The 13,423-nt window shown below is 48.3% G+C and overlaps 1 protein-coding gene across 2 annotated transcripts in view; it reads left to right on the top strand.

The window, feature by feature from the left end:
- Window positions 1–3,185: 3,185 nt before the first annotated feature.
- Window positions 3,186–13,423, top strand: part of MRPL38 (mitochondrial ribosomal protein L38) — a 74,911-nt gene continuing 64,673 nt past the window's right edge. Inside the window, exon 1 of one of the 2 annotated variants that reach the window (XM_068264472.1) lies at window positions 3,186–3,343. In XM_068264472.1, coding sequence (XP_068120573.1) covers window positions 3,280–3,343 — 64 coding nt within the window. In that variant the 5' untranslated portion in view covers window positions 3,186–3,279. Of the gene's footprint in view, window positions 3,344–10,316; window positions 10,359–13,423 lie in introns of those variants that run through there. The other variant, XM_068264473.1, reaches the window with a different exon arrangement.

Below are 13,423 nucleotides of genomic sequence, written 5' to 3'. Positions count from 1 at the left end.
GGGGGTCATACACCGTATTAGTATGGTGTTCCTAAAAATCATTTAGTTGAGTGTATACTTGCATTCAATTTGTACAGCGGGAGACATGGCAGTGCTTGCAAACAGAGCCGGGACAAGGTCCTCCAGCACCCAAGGCTGAGACACCAAAGTGCGCCCCCCATCCCTCCCACCCCAGCCGTCACACACTGATTGCTATTAGACTAAGAGGCGCCACAGGGCCCACAACCTCCCCAACACCTTAATATCTAGTTATCTGGCTTGCAGTCACTGCCATGTATCCCCTTTTCTTATTTCTTTCTGCTTCATACACAATTAGGAATGACAGCTGAATGAATTCTGCGCCCCCTCCTACACTGCACCCTGAGGCTGGAGCCTCTCCAGCCTATGCCTCGGCCCGGCCCTGCTTGCAAACAGAAGTTATACCTGAATGATCAATCTGCATGGATGAGCAGAGCTCCAGTAACTGTACAATATTACACACCTAGCACTGAAAACAGGCAAAGGAGGGTGTTAGCTTCAGTGAATAAGTATACATTAGTTGCTATCAGTTATAACTGAAAGGACAACTGAAAGGACAACTGATGCCCATGTTTCCATATGGCTCAAGTGGGCAATATAACAGTTTAACAGTGTGCTGACCAAGAAGCTGTTATTGGGTAAAAGCCATTTTCAAAATGTAGGACAGAGAATTCCATTGGTCACAGTTGACAAACAAAGGGGGTGGTTGGGTGCGCATCAGTTCTCCCCAAAGTGAGTGTTGCAGCGGTGCTTACATTGACATATTCCTTTGCATGCCTCCTCCTATGACTTCTCTCCATCGCTGTTGGGGCACCTGTGCTCTGTGTCCCAACAGCATGCCAGTGGTCACATGCGTGCCACCTCATTACGAGGTATAGGTCCCCGGCAGCAATAGAGAAAAAACACGGGAGAAGCACTGGTGGAGTGCTGGTGGACAGCAGTGACAGCCTGTAAAGTGGTAGTGAGAGCCCACACAGGCACAAGTATTGTGTGCAAGCTAATAAGAACAGTACTGCTACAATATCAGTAACCACTATCACTGCCTGCCATGCATCACGTTCAGTGTACGGCTTTCCTGTGAACAATTCATTGGTTGACGCTGTGTTGGCTTATTACCGGACTAAATAGCCTGCACCTTTTAAAATCCATATAGCCAGATTGAAGTGTTGAATTAGCAACTAGTTGCAATTAACAAAATAGTTCCTGGGAGTAATACATGGACAATTGTGTGCAAGCAGTTGTGCATGCTGGTGTGAGTGACACAGGTGGCTGTGGATGGTTAAGCTGGGGATTTGTCACACTGTTGCCTATTTTATGGGGGTAGACTAGAGGGTAAATATGTGCAAGCAGGACAACTAATAAAATTGTGATGTGTTATTGTAGAGACTTGTGGATCATTTGAATAGTGGTGGAAGTGTAACCACATAGTCAGTGGCTCCCGAAACTTGAGTGAAACACACATACTAATTGTCTTAGCACTGGATAATCATTGTTGTATCTGGTGGAGAGGTGAGCCTACGCGCCACTGAAACACTCTGCACAGCTCGGGGGAGTACATAGCTGGGTAGGGGGGATGGGGGGGGGAGGGGTCGGGACCTGAGGGGTCCAACAGGCAGCTCTACAGATTTCCAATAGATTTCATGCTGAAGTGGATCTCTGGTGGTTGAATCTGGTGGCTAACGACTAGGCCACCTTAACCCTAAATTTTCTCTAAATCTGTAACCTTACCAACTTGCCACCTTCCCCTCACACTAAAGGTGCTCATACATCTACCAATTTTGTGGCCCCTTTCAACATTCAACAGTTTCAACAAGTCGATAATTTATTGGATGAAAACCAATGCCACAACAAGCATGCCTGATCGGTGATTTGACCTATTGCAGTCTGAAATCGGTCAAATGTATCGATCGGACATGTTGGGAAGATCTCGGTCGAAAGTGCTTGTTGAACGCGTGGGTCCTGTCATTTCAGCAAACAACAACAAGGTTATCGGTTGTGTGCAAGGATGACAGGGCAGGTGCCTGATCATCAGTATCTCTGCTGTGGTGAAATCATCCTATTTTCACCTGAAGAACATTGCAAAAATCAAGCACCTCATACCCCCAGAAGATCTGCCAACCTTAGTCCACGCCTTCATCACATCCCGACTGGACTACTGCAATGCTCTCTACACTGGCCTTCCAAAAAAGGTCTTGTACCGCCTACAGCTGATACAGAATACTGCTGCCAGACTGCTAACCAACCAACCCCGTCACTGCCACATAATGCTAGTCCTGCATTCCCTTCACTGGCTACCTATAGAATGGAGGGTCCTATTCAAGATCGGCCTACTGACATTTAAATCCCTGAATAATCTAGGCCCTGGATACATGACAGATATGTTACAGCTGCGTAGCAATCCCCGCATTCTCAGATCCACAGGTTCTAATAATCTAGTCATACCCAGAGTCCACTTGGAAACTTTTGGTCCCAGAGCCTTCTGTCATGCTGCTCCTACGTTTTGGAACTCCTTACCTCAACAGATCAGGACAGCCCCATCCCTGGATGTGTTTAAATCCAGACTGAAAACCAACCTGTTCAGTCTGGCATTTGCAGAAATATAACTTTTGTTGTGTGAATACTTCATCCTACTAATTACTGAATCTGAGAGAGCCTAAGCGCTTTGAGTCCTATGGGAGAAAAGTGCTATAGAAATGTTATTGTATTGTATTGTATACAATACTGTGCAATACAATGGTTTGTCAGTGTGGGAGCATCATATACAGGAGGCATCATTAAATCCTACATGCTCTTTATTCTTCATGTTCATAGCATAGCAATAGAAGATATTATCCCCTGAAAATAAGCCCTAGGCTAGCACATCTTTTGAAGCAAAAATTAATACAAGACACGTCTTATTTTCGGGGAAACACTTTATTTATAATTATATAAAATCATTATTGTACGTCTAATTTGTTTCTCTAGCATAGACCATGCGATCGCGTAAAAACAGAATTTTAAATTGCAGTATAGTAACTTGAGACAGCAATGCACAGATGCTGATTTTATAAGCACTGGGTTATAAGCATTTGAACGAAGTAAACAAGAATCAGATCGCAGCGCAGAGCATTTTTTTTTTCTATAGCTCCGTCTCTGTTTTCCGTCAGCCAAAGCCAAGCAGTTACGCAGAACTTCCTCAAGATGGCGTAACGTCAGGTTCTTCCATTCTTGCGCTTTCACCATGTCTGCAGAAGGTGACGTAGAAAATAAGTGACAGGCAACATGGCGGCGCCCTTGGTGAGAGCAGCGAGGGGACCGGTGTGCGGGAGGTTTTTCAGCACAGCGGGTAATTCATTGTTTAAAAGTTAATCATGGTAAAAACTATCAAGTTAATCAATGGTGGTAAAAATTTCAATTGCATTTACTCTAGTGCTAGTTTCTTGTATCATGTTTTCCTACGCCATTTCAGGTGCAAATTTTACATATGAGTTGTAATATATATCTATACAAAAATGAGAGTGTTCTTGAAGTGACCCACAAGCCTGCTTGCGTAGCATCATTGCATACTCGGAGAAAAGAGCACTATGCCACCTGTCCCACTGTCATCATAGCTCCCAATTGTCCTTCTTTGGGAGCCCTGACCCTCTGTCCTTCTTTCATCCTCATTTGTCCCTCTTTCAGGACTTTGTCCCTCTCTCTGTATGTAAATATATATGTTTCTCTACTAAAAAATGTGTTTGACTCTAAACTTTATTCTTGTCCTTTAAATTGATACATTACTACTTTTAAAATGTTAAAATGAACCAGGATAGAAAGGACAAGTGTGGTTTGAATCAGTGGCGGACACAGCCAGCAGTGGGCCCCTGTGCAAAATATCAATTGTGGGCCCCTAACAGGCAGCTAAAAGTGGGTGTGGCCATAACTAAATTGGGTGTGGTTACACATTGCAAATATTTACCAATACAGTCTATGGCAACCTTCCCTGAGGCCCAGATATATTTCTTGATGCATACATGTAACATCTGCATTAAGATAGCCTAGTGGGAGGGTGGGCAGATCAGATAGCCTTGGGGGGGGGGGCAGATAGATAGCCAGGTGAGAGGGTGGGCAGATATCTAGCCGGGTAAGTAGATAGATAGCCCGGTGGGCAAATAGCCGGGTGACAGGGTGGGCAGATAGGTAGCATCAGATAGATAGCAAGGTGGGAGGGTGGCTATAATAGTTACCACCTCCTCCAAAGATCGATTGGATGCATCATCCACGGACCCCCCTCTGCTTTCCCGCCGGATCGTAGCATCGTACCCTTACGGAACGGAGACACCGTAGCAGAACGGATAATGCGATACATGCTGAAAGAGAGCTGCCCCGAGTTTGGCCTAAACAGGCAAGTACTCCCACAGTAGGAATCATAAGCAACCTGCGGTTAGCTGGGCCCGAGTGGCAGTCCGTGGATGATGCATCCGATCGATCCTTGGAGGAGGTGGTAACTATTATATGGACTAACTCTAATAAATGTAGCCGTACACTGGTCGATTTGCCATCAGATTCGACCAACAGATAGATCCCTCTCTGATCCAATCTGATCAGAGAGGGATCGTATGGCTGCCTTTACTGCAAACAGATTGTGAATCGATCTCAGCCTGAAACCGATTCACCATCTGCTGAGCTGCCGCTGTCGCCTGTCGACCCCACCCCCGCATACATCACCTGAAGCCTGGTCCCGGGCATCTTCTCCGCATCACGGCATCCGCGTATAACTTTCTGTCACTCCAGTGACAGCGGAAGTTCATATAGAGAGCCCTCTATTTGTACTTCTGCTGTCACATCAGTGACACGGGAAGTTATACACGGATGCCGGATGCGGGAGGTGATGCGGAGAAGATGGGAGCCGGGAGGTGATGCGGAGAAGATGCCGGGAGCCAGCTTCAGGTAATGTATACCTGCGTCGATCATACGCCTCTAGCGATGCGCTCCCTACCCGCTGGCAATCGGCGGTAATTTCCCACGTGGAGCGATCGACGGGAGCGATCTATTTCGGGACGATGTGAACGATGTGACAGCAGATTCGATCCCAGTGATCGAATCTGCTGTCGATCGGCGGGTAATCAGCCTAGTGTATGGCCAGCTTTAATATCAAGTATGGTCAATTTTAATCTCAGATATAACTCTGCACTAAACCATTTATGGTGGACTATATGGTAATATTGTGAGAATACAGAGTCCAATCTGATGATTCTGTCCATATGTCTGAGCAAGCCAGCGTATTTAAAGGATACCAGAACCGAAAGATTCTGGTAAAAATGATACACTAACATCACAAACTGCGCCTGCCCTGTATGAAATGGTCAATATTGATCACCACAATTAGAGTTTTCGCTATCACAAGTCCCATAGGAGTTCATACAAATTGATAAAGACAGCGCTCCTCTTCAGACCTTCTTTAGATCTATGAAAGAAATTAATATGCTGCACATAGTGCGTTACTATGATTAATGTCAACAGTTTCACTCCCCCAGTGAACAGTGATGCACACGTGATGAAAAAACTTCAATTGTGAACACAGCACCTCTCCCGCAATAATATGCGCTCACCAGATCCTTTTCACCTCAAATCCAGGTGGGTCTAGCATTTAGTACACAATGACCAGGCTGCTGCTGCTGCCATCATAAGTAGTAGCTTTTTAATCCAATAGCCATGTAAAACAGATGATAAAAACGCTCATAGCGTAATATATACACAACAGTAAAGTGACTGCGCTATCCAGCGCACTTACATGAGCTAACTGATATCTGCGCCTATCGGGCAGTTTAGCCCAGCGGTTACCACCTCTCTGGTGGCGTCGGCGTCCCGTCAATCCACCACGGCGTCTCCGCCGACAAGCTCCTGATGAGTCCGAACGGACAAAACGCGTAGGGCGGAGTCAGGTGCGTCTGACGTCACGAGGTGTGCGGAAGTATTTGGCAGGCCCGCCGGGACCTTTTTGGATACTAACAGCGGAGACGCCGTGGTGGATTGACGGGACGCCGACGCCACCAGAGAGAAGGTGACAACTGTTGGTGCGATTGTTCGAAAATGGAAGGAGCACAAAATGACCATCAATCGACCTCGCTCTGGGGCTCAGCGCAAGATCTCACCTCGTGGGGTGTCAATGGTTCTGAGAAAGGTGAAATAGCATCCTAGAACTACACGGGAGGAGTTAGTGAATGACCTCAAATTAGCAGGGACCACAGTCACCAAGAAAACCATTGGAAACACATTACACCGCAACGGATTAAAATCCTGCAGGGCTCGCAAGGTCCCCCTGCTCAAGAAGGCACATGTGCAGGCCCGTCTGAAGTTTGCCAATGAACACCTGAGTGACTGGGAGAAGGTGCTGTGGTCTGATGAGACCAAAATAGAGCTCTTTGGCATTAACTCAACTCGCTGTGTTTGGAGGAAGAAAAATGCTGCCTATGACCCCCAAAACACCATTGCCACCGTCAAGCATGGGGGTGGAAACATTTTGCTTTGGGGGTGTTTTTCTGCTAAGGGCACAGAACAACTTAATCGCATTAACCGGAAAATGGACGGAGCCATGTATCGTGAAATCCTGAACGACAACCTCCTTCCCTCTGCCAGGAAACTGAAAATGGGTCGTGGATGGGTGTTCCAGCACGACAATGACCCAAAACATACAGCAAAGGCAACAAAGGAGTGGCTCAAGAAGAAGCACATTAAGGTCATGGAGTGGCCTAGTCAGTCTCCGGACCTTCATCCAATAGAAAACCTATGGAGGGAGCTCAAGTTCAGAGTTGCACAGAGACAGCCTGGAAACCTTAGGGATTTAGAGATGATCTGCAAAGAGGAGTGGACCAACATTCCTCCTAAAATGTGTGCAAACTTGGTCATCAATTACAAGAAACTTTGACCTCTGTGCTTGCAAACAAGGGTTTTTCCACTAAGTATTAAGTCTTTTATTGTTAGAGGGTTCAAAAACTTATTTCACTCAATGAAATGCAAATCAGTTGCTATCTTTTATTTAAGGTTATTTTTTCGATTTTCCTTTTGATGTGCTATCTGCCACTGTTAAAATAAACCTACCATTGAAATGATACTGTTCTGAGACTTTTCATTTCTTTGTCATTGGACAAACTTACAAAATCAGTGAGGGGTCAAATAATTATTTCCTCCACTGTATGTATATGTGTATATGTATATATATATATAATATTAATTTGATTCTATCAAGTACCACTATCAAGAATTGTTTTTTCAACTATTGGGGCGATGACCCCTTTTTGAGGAAGGAATTGCATTTTTTTTTTGGGGCAATGGTGTCGCGATTGGGGGGGGGGAGGCAGTTACCTTTACCACCTGTACATGGGGCAAGTTACGAGCATTGTGTACTGGTCACACACAGTTATTTACTACCTATGCTAGCTGTGGTCATTTGCCCGGTGTGCAATGTTGGTAGAATGATATAATTGTTGTAATTGTTATATCCAATTTGCATGTGTCTGCCTTTGATTCTTACAGCTTGAGACAAGTTTTTTGCAGAATTGCCCTTTACGATTATCGGTGTGCATATACTTATATGTAACCATTACTGTCAATTTATATTGGATCTGCAACCTTTTAAAGGAATTTTAATTCTACAATAAATGGCAGGTGGTGGAACAGCATATACTGGTAGTGTGTTGGTGTTTTGCTATAGTTGTTTGACCAGTGCTTGTGCCCACCTGGGTTGCTTATGACTATATGTACCATGGTGTTTAGTTTTTGTGGGCATATAGGTAGCCGGTGGGAGTGTAGGCATATAGGTAGCCGTGTGGCAGGGTGGGCATATAGATAGCTGGGTGGCAGGGTGGGCAGATAGGTAGCCGGGTGGCAAGGTGGGCAGATAGGTAGCCGGGTGGCAAGGTGGGCAGATAGGTAGCCGGGTGGCAGGGTGGGCAGATAGGTAGCTGGGTGGGGATAGGTAGCCAGGTGGGAGGGTGGGCAGATGGGTAGCCGGGTGGCAGGGTGGTCAGTTAGGTAGCTGGGTGAAAGGGTGGGCAGATAGGTAGCCGGGGGGCAGATAGGTAACCGGGTGGGAGGGTAGGCAGATAGGTAGCTGGGTGGGCAGTTAGGTAGCTGGGTGGGAGGGTAGGCAGATAGGTAGCCGGGTGGGCAGTTAGGTAGCTGGGTGGGAGAGTAGGCAGAGAGGTAGCCTGGTGGGCAGTTAGGTAGCTGGGTGGGAGAGTAGGCAGAGAGGTAGCCGGGTGGGCAGTTAGGTAGCTGGGTGGGAGAGTAGGCAGATAGGTAGCAGGGTGGGAGGGGAGGCAGATAGGTAGCCGGGTGTGCAGATAGGTAGCCGGGCAGACAGTTACGTAGCCAAGTGGAAGGGTAGGCAGATAAGTAGCCGGGTGGGCAGTTAGGTAGCCGGGTGGAAGGGTGGGCAGTTTGGTAGCCGGGTGGGAGGGTAGGCAGATAGGTAGCCGGGTGGGCAGTTAGGTAGTCAGGTGGGAGGGTAGGCAGATAGGTAACCGGGTGGGCAGTTAAGTAGCTGGGTGGGAGGGTAGGCAGATAGGCACCCGGGTGGGCAGTTACATAGCCGGGTGGGAGGGTAGGCAGATAGGTAGCCGGGTGGGCAGTTAGGTAGCCGGGTGGGACGGTAGGCAGTTAGGTAGCCGGGTGGGACAGTAGGCAGTTAGGTAGCCGGGTGGGCAGTGTAGGCAGATAGGTAGCCGGTTGGGCAGATAGGTAGCTGGTAGGCAGATAGGTAGCCGGGTGGGAGGATAGGTAGTGGGGTGGGCAGTTAGGTAGCTCATTGGGGGTGGGGGCTCCGACTCCTATCCTCCCCCTCCCTTACCTGGGGGCCCCTCTCCTATTATGCTGTTACAGCAAGGCTCTGGCGGGCTCCAGCAGGCGATAGAGGTCCTGCCTCCTGGTCCACGCTGTCTCCTCTGTAATTGCTGCTCGCACTAAATCAGGAAGCTGTGCGAGCAGCATACAGAGGAGACAGCGTAAATCGGGAGGCTGGACTTCTAGCGTCTGATTTACCCCGCCGGAGCCTTGCTGTAACCGCCGCTCATAATATGAGGGGGGCCCCCGAGGTGAGGGAGGGGGAGGATAGGAGTCAGGGGCCCCGGGGAAAACAAGTTTTAAAAAAAATAAAATAACCCGGCGACACTTAATGGGCCCCTGGAGAAACGGAACTCGAGGGGCCCTTGTGCGCTTGCACGGCCGTATGTCCGCCCCTGGTTTGAATTATAAAACATATTTTTCGAATGAAATCTTTATTGTATGCGTGGGCAGGGGCGTGGCTTAAAGAGACTCTGTAACATCAAAAAGATCCCCTGGGGGGTACTCACCTCGGGTGGGGGAAGCCTCGGGATCCTAATGAGGTTTCCCACGCCGTCCTCTGTCCCACGGGGGTCTCGCTGCAGCCCTCCGAACAGCCGGCGACAGACCCGACTGTCAGTTCAATATTTACCTTTGCAGGCTCCAGCGGGGGCGCTGTGGCTGCTTTCGGCTCGGAACTAGACGGAAATACCCGATCTCCGTCGGGTCCGCTCTACTGCGCAGGCGCCGGAGACTTGCGCCTGCGCAGTAGAGCAGACCCGACAACGATCGGGTATTTCTGCCTACTTCGGAGCCGACAGCCACCAGAGCGCCTGCGCAGGAGCCGGGAAGCGAGACCCCCAAGGGACGGAGGACGGCGTGGGAAGCCTCATTAGGATCCTGAGGCTTCCCCCACCCGAGGTGAGTACCCCCCCAGGGGACATTTTGATGTTACAGTTCCTCTTTAAGTGTTCCTCTTTCTCATCTCAAAAAGTTGGGAGGTATGCACGGTGTGGTGAAAATGTTTACAACTTTATAATATTTTGCAGCCAGTTGCGATAAATCATACTTATAGCTATCAGAAAGTGCAACCTATCCATTGAGTTTAATGTAATTGTGTCAGAAAATGCAACCCAAGCTAACCCTATTCTCTCACACAGAACCCTCCTCTACTGGGCAACTAATAACCCCTCCCAACCCCCCCGAGGAAAAAAGACACCCCCCCCCCCCCGGTGGGCAACTAATAACCCCCCTGGAGGGAAGTAATAATCCCCCACCCCCTGGTGGGCAACAAATAAACCCTCCTGGAGAGAACTAAACACCGGCAGTTGCAAATAATGACAGCTGGGAAATGTGAAAGAGGGCATGCATGCGCAGTTAAGCACAGTCTATTTAAGTTGCTAAATATTACAGGTTGCAATATTTGTCGTTACAACTGTAATAAAAAAAGCCCTTGTGCCACAACTCGCTCAGAGGTTTGCTCTCTTTGTGAATAACAGGATCCTTCAGTTGCAGGAGTCCAGCACATGGCACAGACAGAGCTGCGCATGGTAGCACAGGTGATATAGTGCTTTATTCTTCTTTTGACCTGTACTAGTGTGCAATGACGATGATCGATGTCTCTACTGATCTGCAGGGCAAGCAGTCTACTAGGTCACCTGAAGGGATACATCCGGCTAAAAAAAAAAAGTTTCACTCACCTGTGGCTTCTTCAACCCCTAAAAGTCTGTAGATCCCATGCCGCTCTGGCTCTCGCATCCAGAAGTACACGTCCCGCGGGTGAGTCGGGATCTTTTATGCATGCGTTCTGTGCGGCTCTCATGATCATGCTTCGGCAGTTCAATTCTCTCTGAACTACGCAAGTGCAGAGCTTTCCTGGCGACAGGAGCGCGATCATGAGGCCTGAATGCACAGAAAATCCCGACCCAGCCACAGGTCACGATCTTTCGGAGGGTAGAGCAGAGGCATGGCTCGTAGTGGAACTACTGCATGAGACCTAACAGACTTCTGGGGCTAGAAAAAGCCCCAGGTGGGTGAAACTTTTTTTTTTAAGTTTCTACAAAGTGTATTGCTGAATGAAATAGAAGTGTAGCTGGTATAGTTTTGATGACCCAGCAGGAAAACCCATAGAGAACAGTTCTCCAATCACAGCACCCACTACATCTTGAAGCATTCTAATTATTTATTTATTGTATTTATAAAGCACCAACATATTGCGCAGCGCTGGACATTAGTTTAGGTTAAAGACAATATTTAGTGGTGACATACAGCAAAATGACAATACTGGAATACAAGAAAGACCAGATCATGCAGCACAGTATGAGGATAAGGTAATGCTTAGTCAGTCACTGTATGGGAACATGGAGATTAGGCAAGTTAGGTTCACTCAGATGCATAGCATGGGTTCACAGTAATTTAGGTGCATGATCAACACAAAAGGAGGAGGACCCTGCCCAAAGGCTTACAATCTAGAGGAAGAGGTAAGGACATGAAAGGTAGGGGACCAAAGTTCAGCTGTGGGTTTAGAGCACTAGTGAGGGGTGGTAGGCCAGAGGGAAAAGGTGAGTTTTGAGGGCCTTCTTGTAGATGTTGGAGGGGGCTGCCCTAATGGGTGGAGGTAGGGAGTTCCATAGTGTTGGAGCAGCTCTTCAGAAGTCCTGGAGGCGTGCATGGGACTAGGTGATGCGGGGGGCGGTCAGACGAAGTTCATTGGAAGAGCGGAGTGAGCAGCTAGGTGTGTACCTCCTGAGTAAGATCGGAAATGTAGGTTGGACAGGTTTTGTGGACAGATTTGTAGGTCAGACACAGTATCTTGAATCTGATTCTGGACTGGATAGGAAGCCAGTGGAGGGATTCAAGGAGGGGATCCGCCGTGGTGGAGCGATGGGAGAAGTGGATAATTCTGGCTGCCGCATTCATGATGGACTGCAGTGGGGATATTCGGGTCATAGGGAGACCAGACAGAAGGGCATTGCAGTAGTCAAGGCGGGAAATTATGAGGGCATGGATGAGGAGTTTGGTGGTGGCAGAGGTCAGGAAAGGGCGAATCTTACAGATGTTACGAAGGTGGAAGTTGCAGGACTTTGTGAGGTTTTGGATGTGGGGAGTGAAGGAGAGTGCGGAGTCCAAGGTGACACCCAGACAGCGGGCTTGAGAGGTAGGGCGAATGGTTGTGTGATTAACAGTGACATGCACATCTGGGAGGTTCATGGATGGCCAGGGTGGGAAGATCATAAATTCCGTTTTGTCTAGATTTAGTTTCAGGTACCGAGCGGACATCCAGGAGGAGATGGCTGATGGGCAGGAGGAGACCTTGTCCATGGTAGTGGTGGATATGTCAGGGATGTGGAGGTAGATCTGGGTGTCATCTGCATACAGATGATAGTTAAAACCCATGGAGGAGATAACCTTGCCAATGGAGGATGTGTATAGGGTGAACAGTAGGGGGCCAACAACCGAGCCTTGGGGGACTCCCACCGAGAGGTAGGTGGGGGTGGACGAGGACTCATTGAAGGTGGTCGTGAAGGAGCGGTTGGAGAGGTAGGATGAAAGCCAGGTCAGGGTGAGATCGTGAATGCCCATGTACTGGAGGAGTAGGGGATGAACTACTGTGTCAAAAGCTGCTGAAAGGTCAAGGAGGAGGAGAATGGAGTATTGACCTTCAGCTTTAGCTAAGGCCACTTTGGTGAGAGCATTTTCGGTTGAGTGGGTAGGCCGAAATCCAGATTGCCGTGGGTTTAGCAGTGAGTTGGCATTGAGGTACTGGGTCAGGCGTTTGTGAACCAGATGCTCAAGGAGTTTTGAGGCAAAGGGGAGGAGGGAGATAGAGCGGTCAAGGGAGGGTTTCTTGAGTAGGGGTAGTACAGTGGCCTGCTTGAAGTCTGAGGGGAAGGTGCCTGTGGATAGGGAGAGGTTAAACAGGGTAGTGAGGACTGGGGCCAATTCCGTGAAGTGAGGCTGGAGTAAATCAGAAGGGATGGGGTCAAGGGGGGAAGTAGTGGTATGGGAAGTCTGCAGTAGGTGGTTGACTTCCTCGGTAGTAGTAGGAGTGAAGGAGGTGAGGGGAGGATAGGGTGGAGGAGGAGGGGGTGGGAGGTGAAGATTGGAAATTTCCTGACGGATGGAGACAATTTTGTTGGTGAAGTGGGTGGCTAAAACTGTGGCAGAGAGGGAGGAAATGGAGGGTGGGGGGTGGGTTTAAGCAGGGAGTTGAAAGTGGCAAAAAGAGGTTGGAAGCTTGTGCTCCGATGAGCTTGGTAAAGTATTCCTGCTTTGCATGAGCAAGGGCGGGTGTGGAACTGCAGCAGGTTAGTCTTGTACTGGAAGTCCTGGTTAAGTCTAGTTTTCCAACATTTCCGTTCAGTCGAATACTATGGGCATATTATTACTACAACCTATGTGAGAATGAGAAGTTGATCAAGATAGCAGAATTTTCCAATCAGGGTTTCCTGCTAAGTCACCTAAAGATACTAGCACTGTATAGATAGCAGAATAAGAATGTTTTTTGGGAACTAGTCTATTTTAGGTGACCCAGCAGAAATTCTCATAGAGAGCAGTTATTCAATTGCAGTACCCTCTTACAGCACAAAGCATTGTGATTGGCCAAATAGTGTGGACCTAGTTA

This window comes from Hyperolius riggenbachi, chromosome 12 (genome assembly GCF_040937935.1).
Source record: "Hyperolius riggenbachi isolate aHypRig1 chromosome 12, aHypRig1.pri, whole genome shotgun sequence".
In the NCBI taxonomy this organism is placed as follows: Eukaryota; Metazoa; Chordata; class Amphibia; order Anura; family Hyperoliidae; genus Hyperolius; species Hyperolius riggenbachi.
The sequence above is the reverse complement of the archived record's forward strand: the minus strand, read 5'-3'. Positions and strand labels throughout refer to the sequence as shown.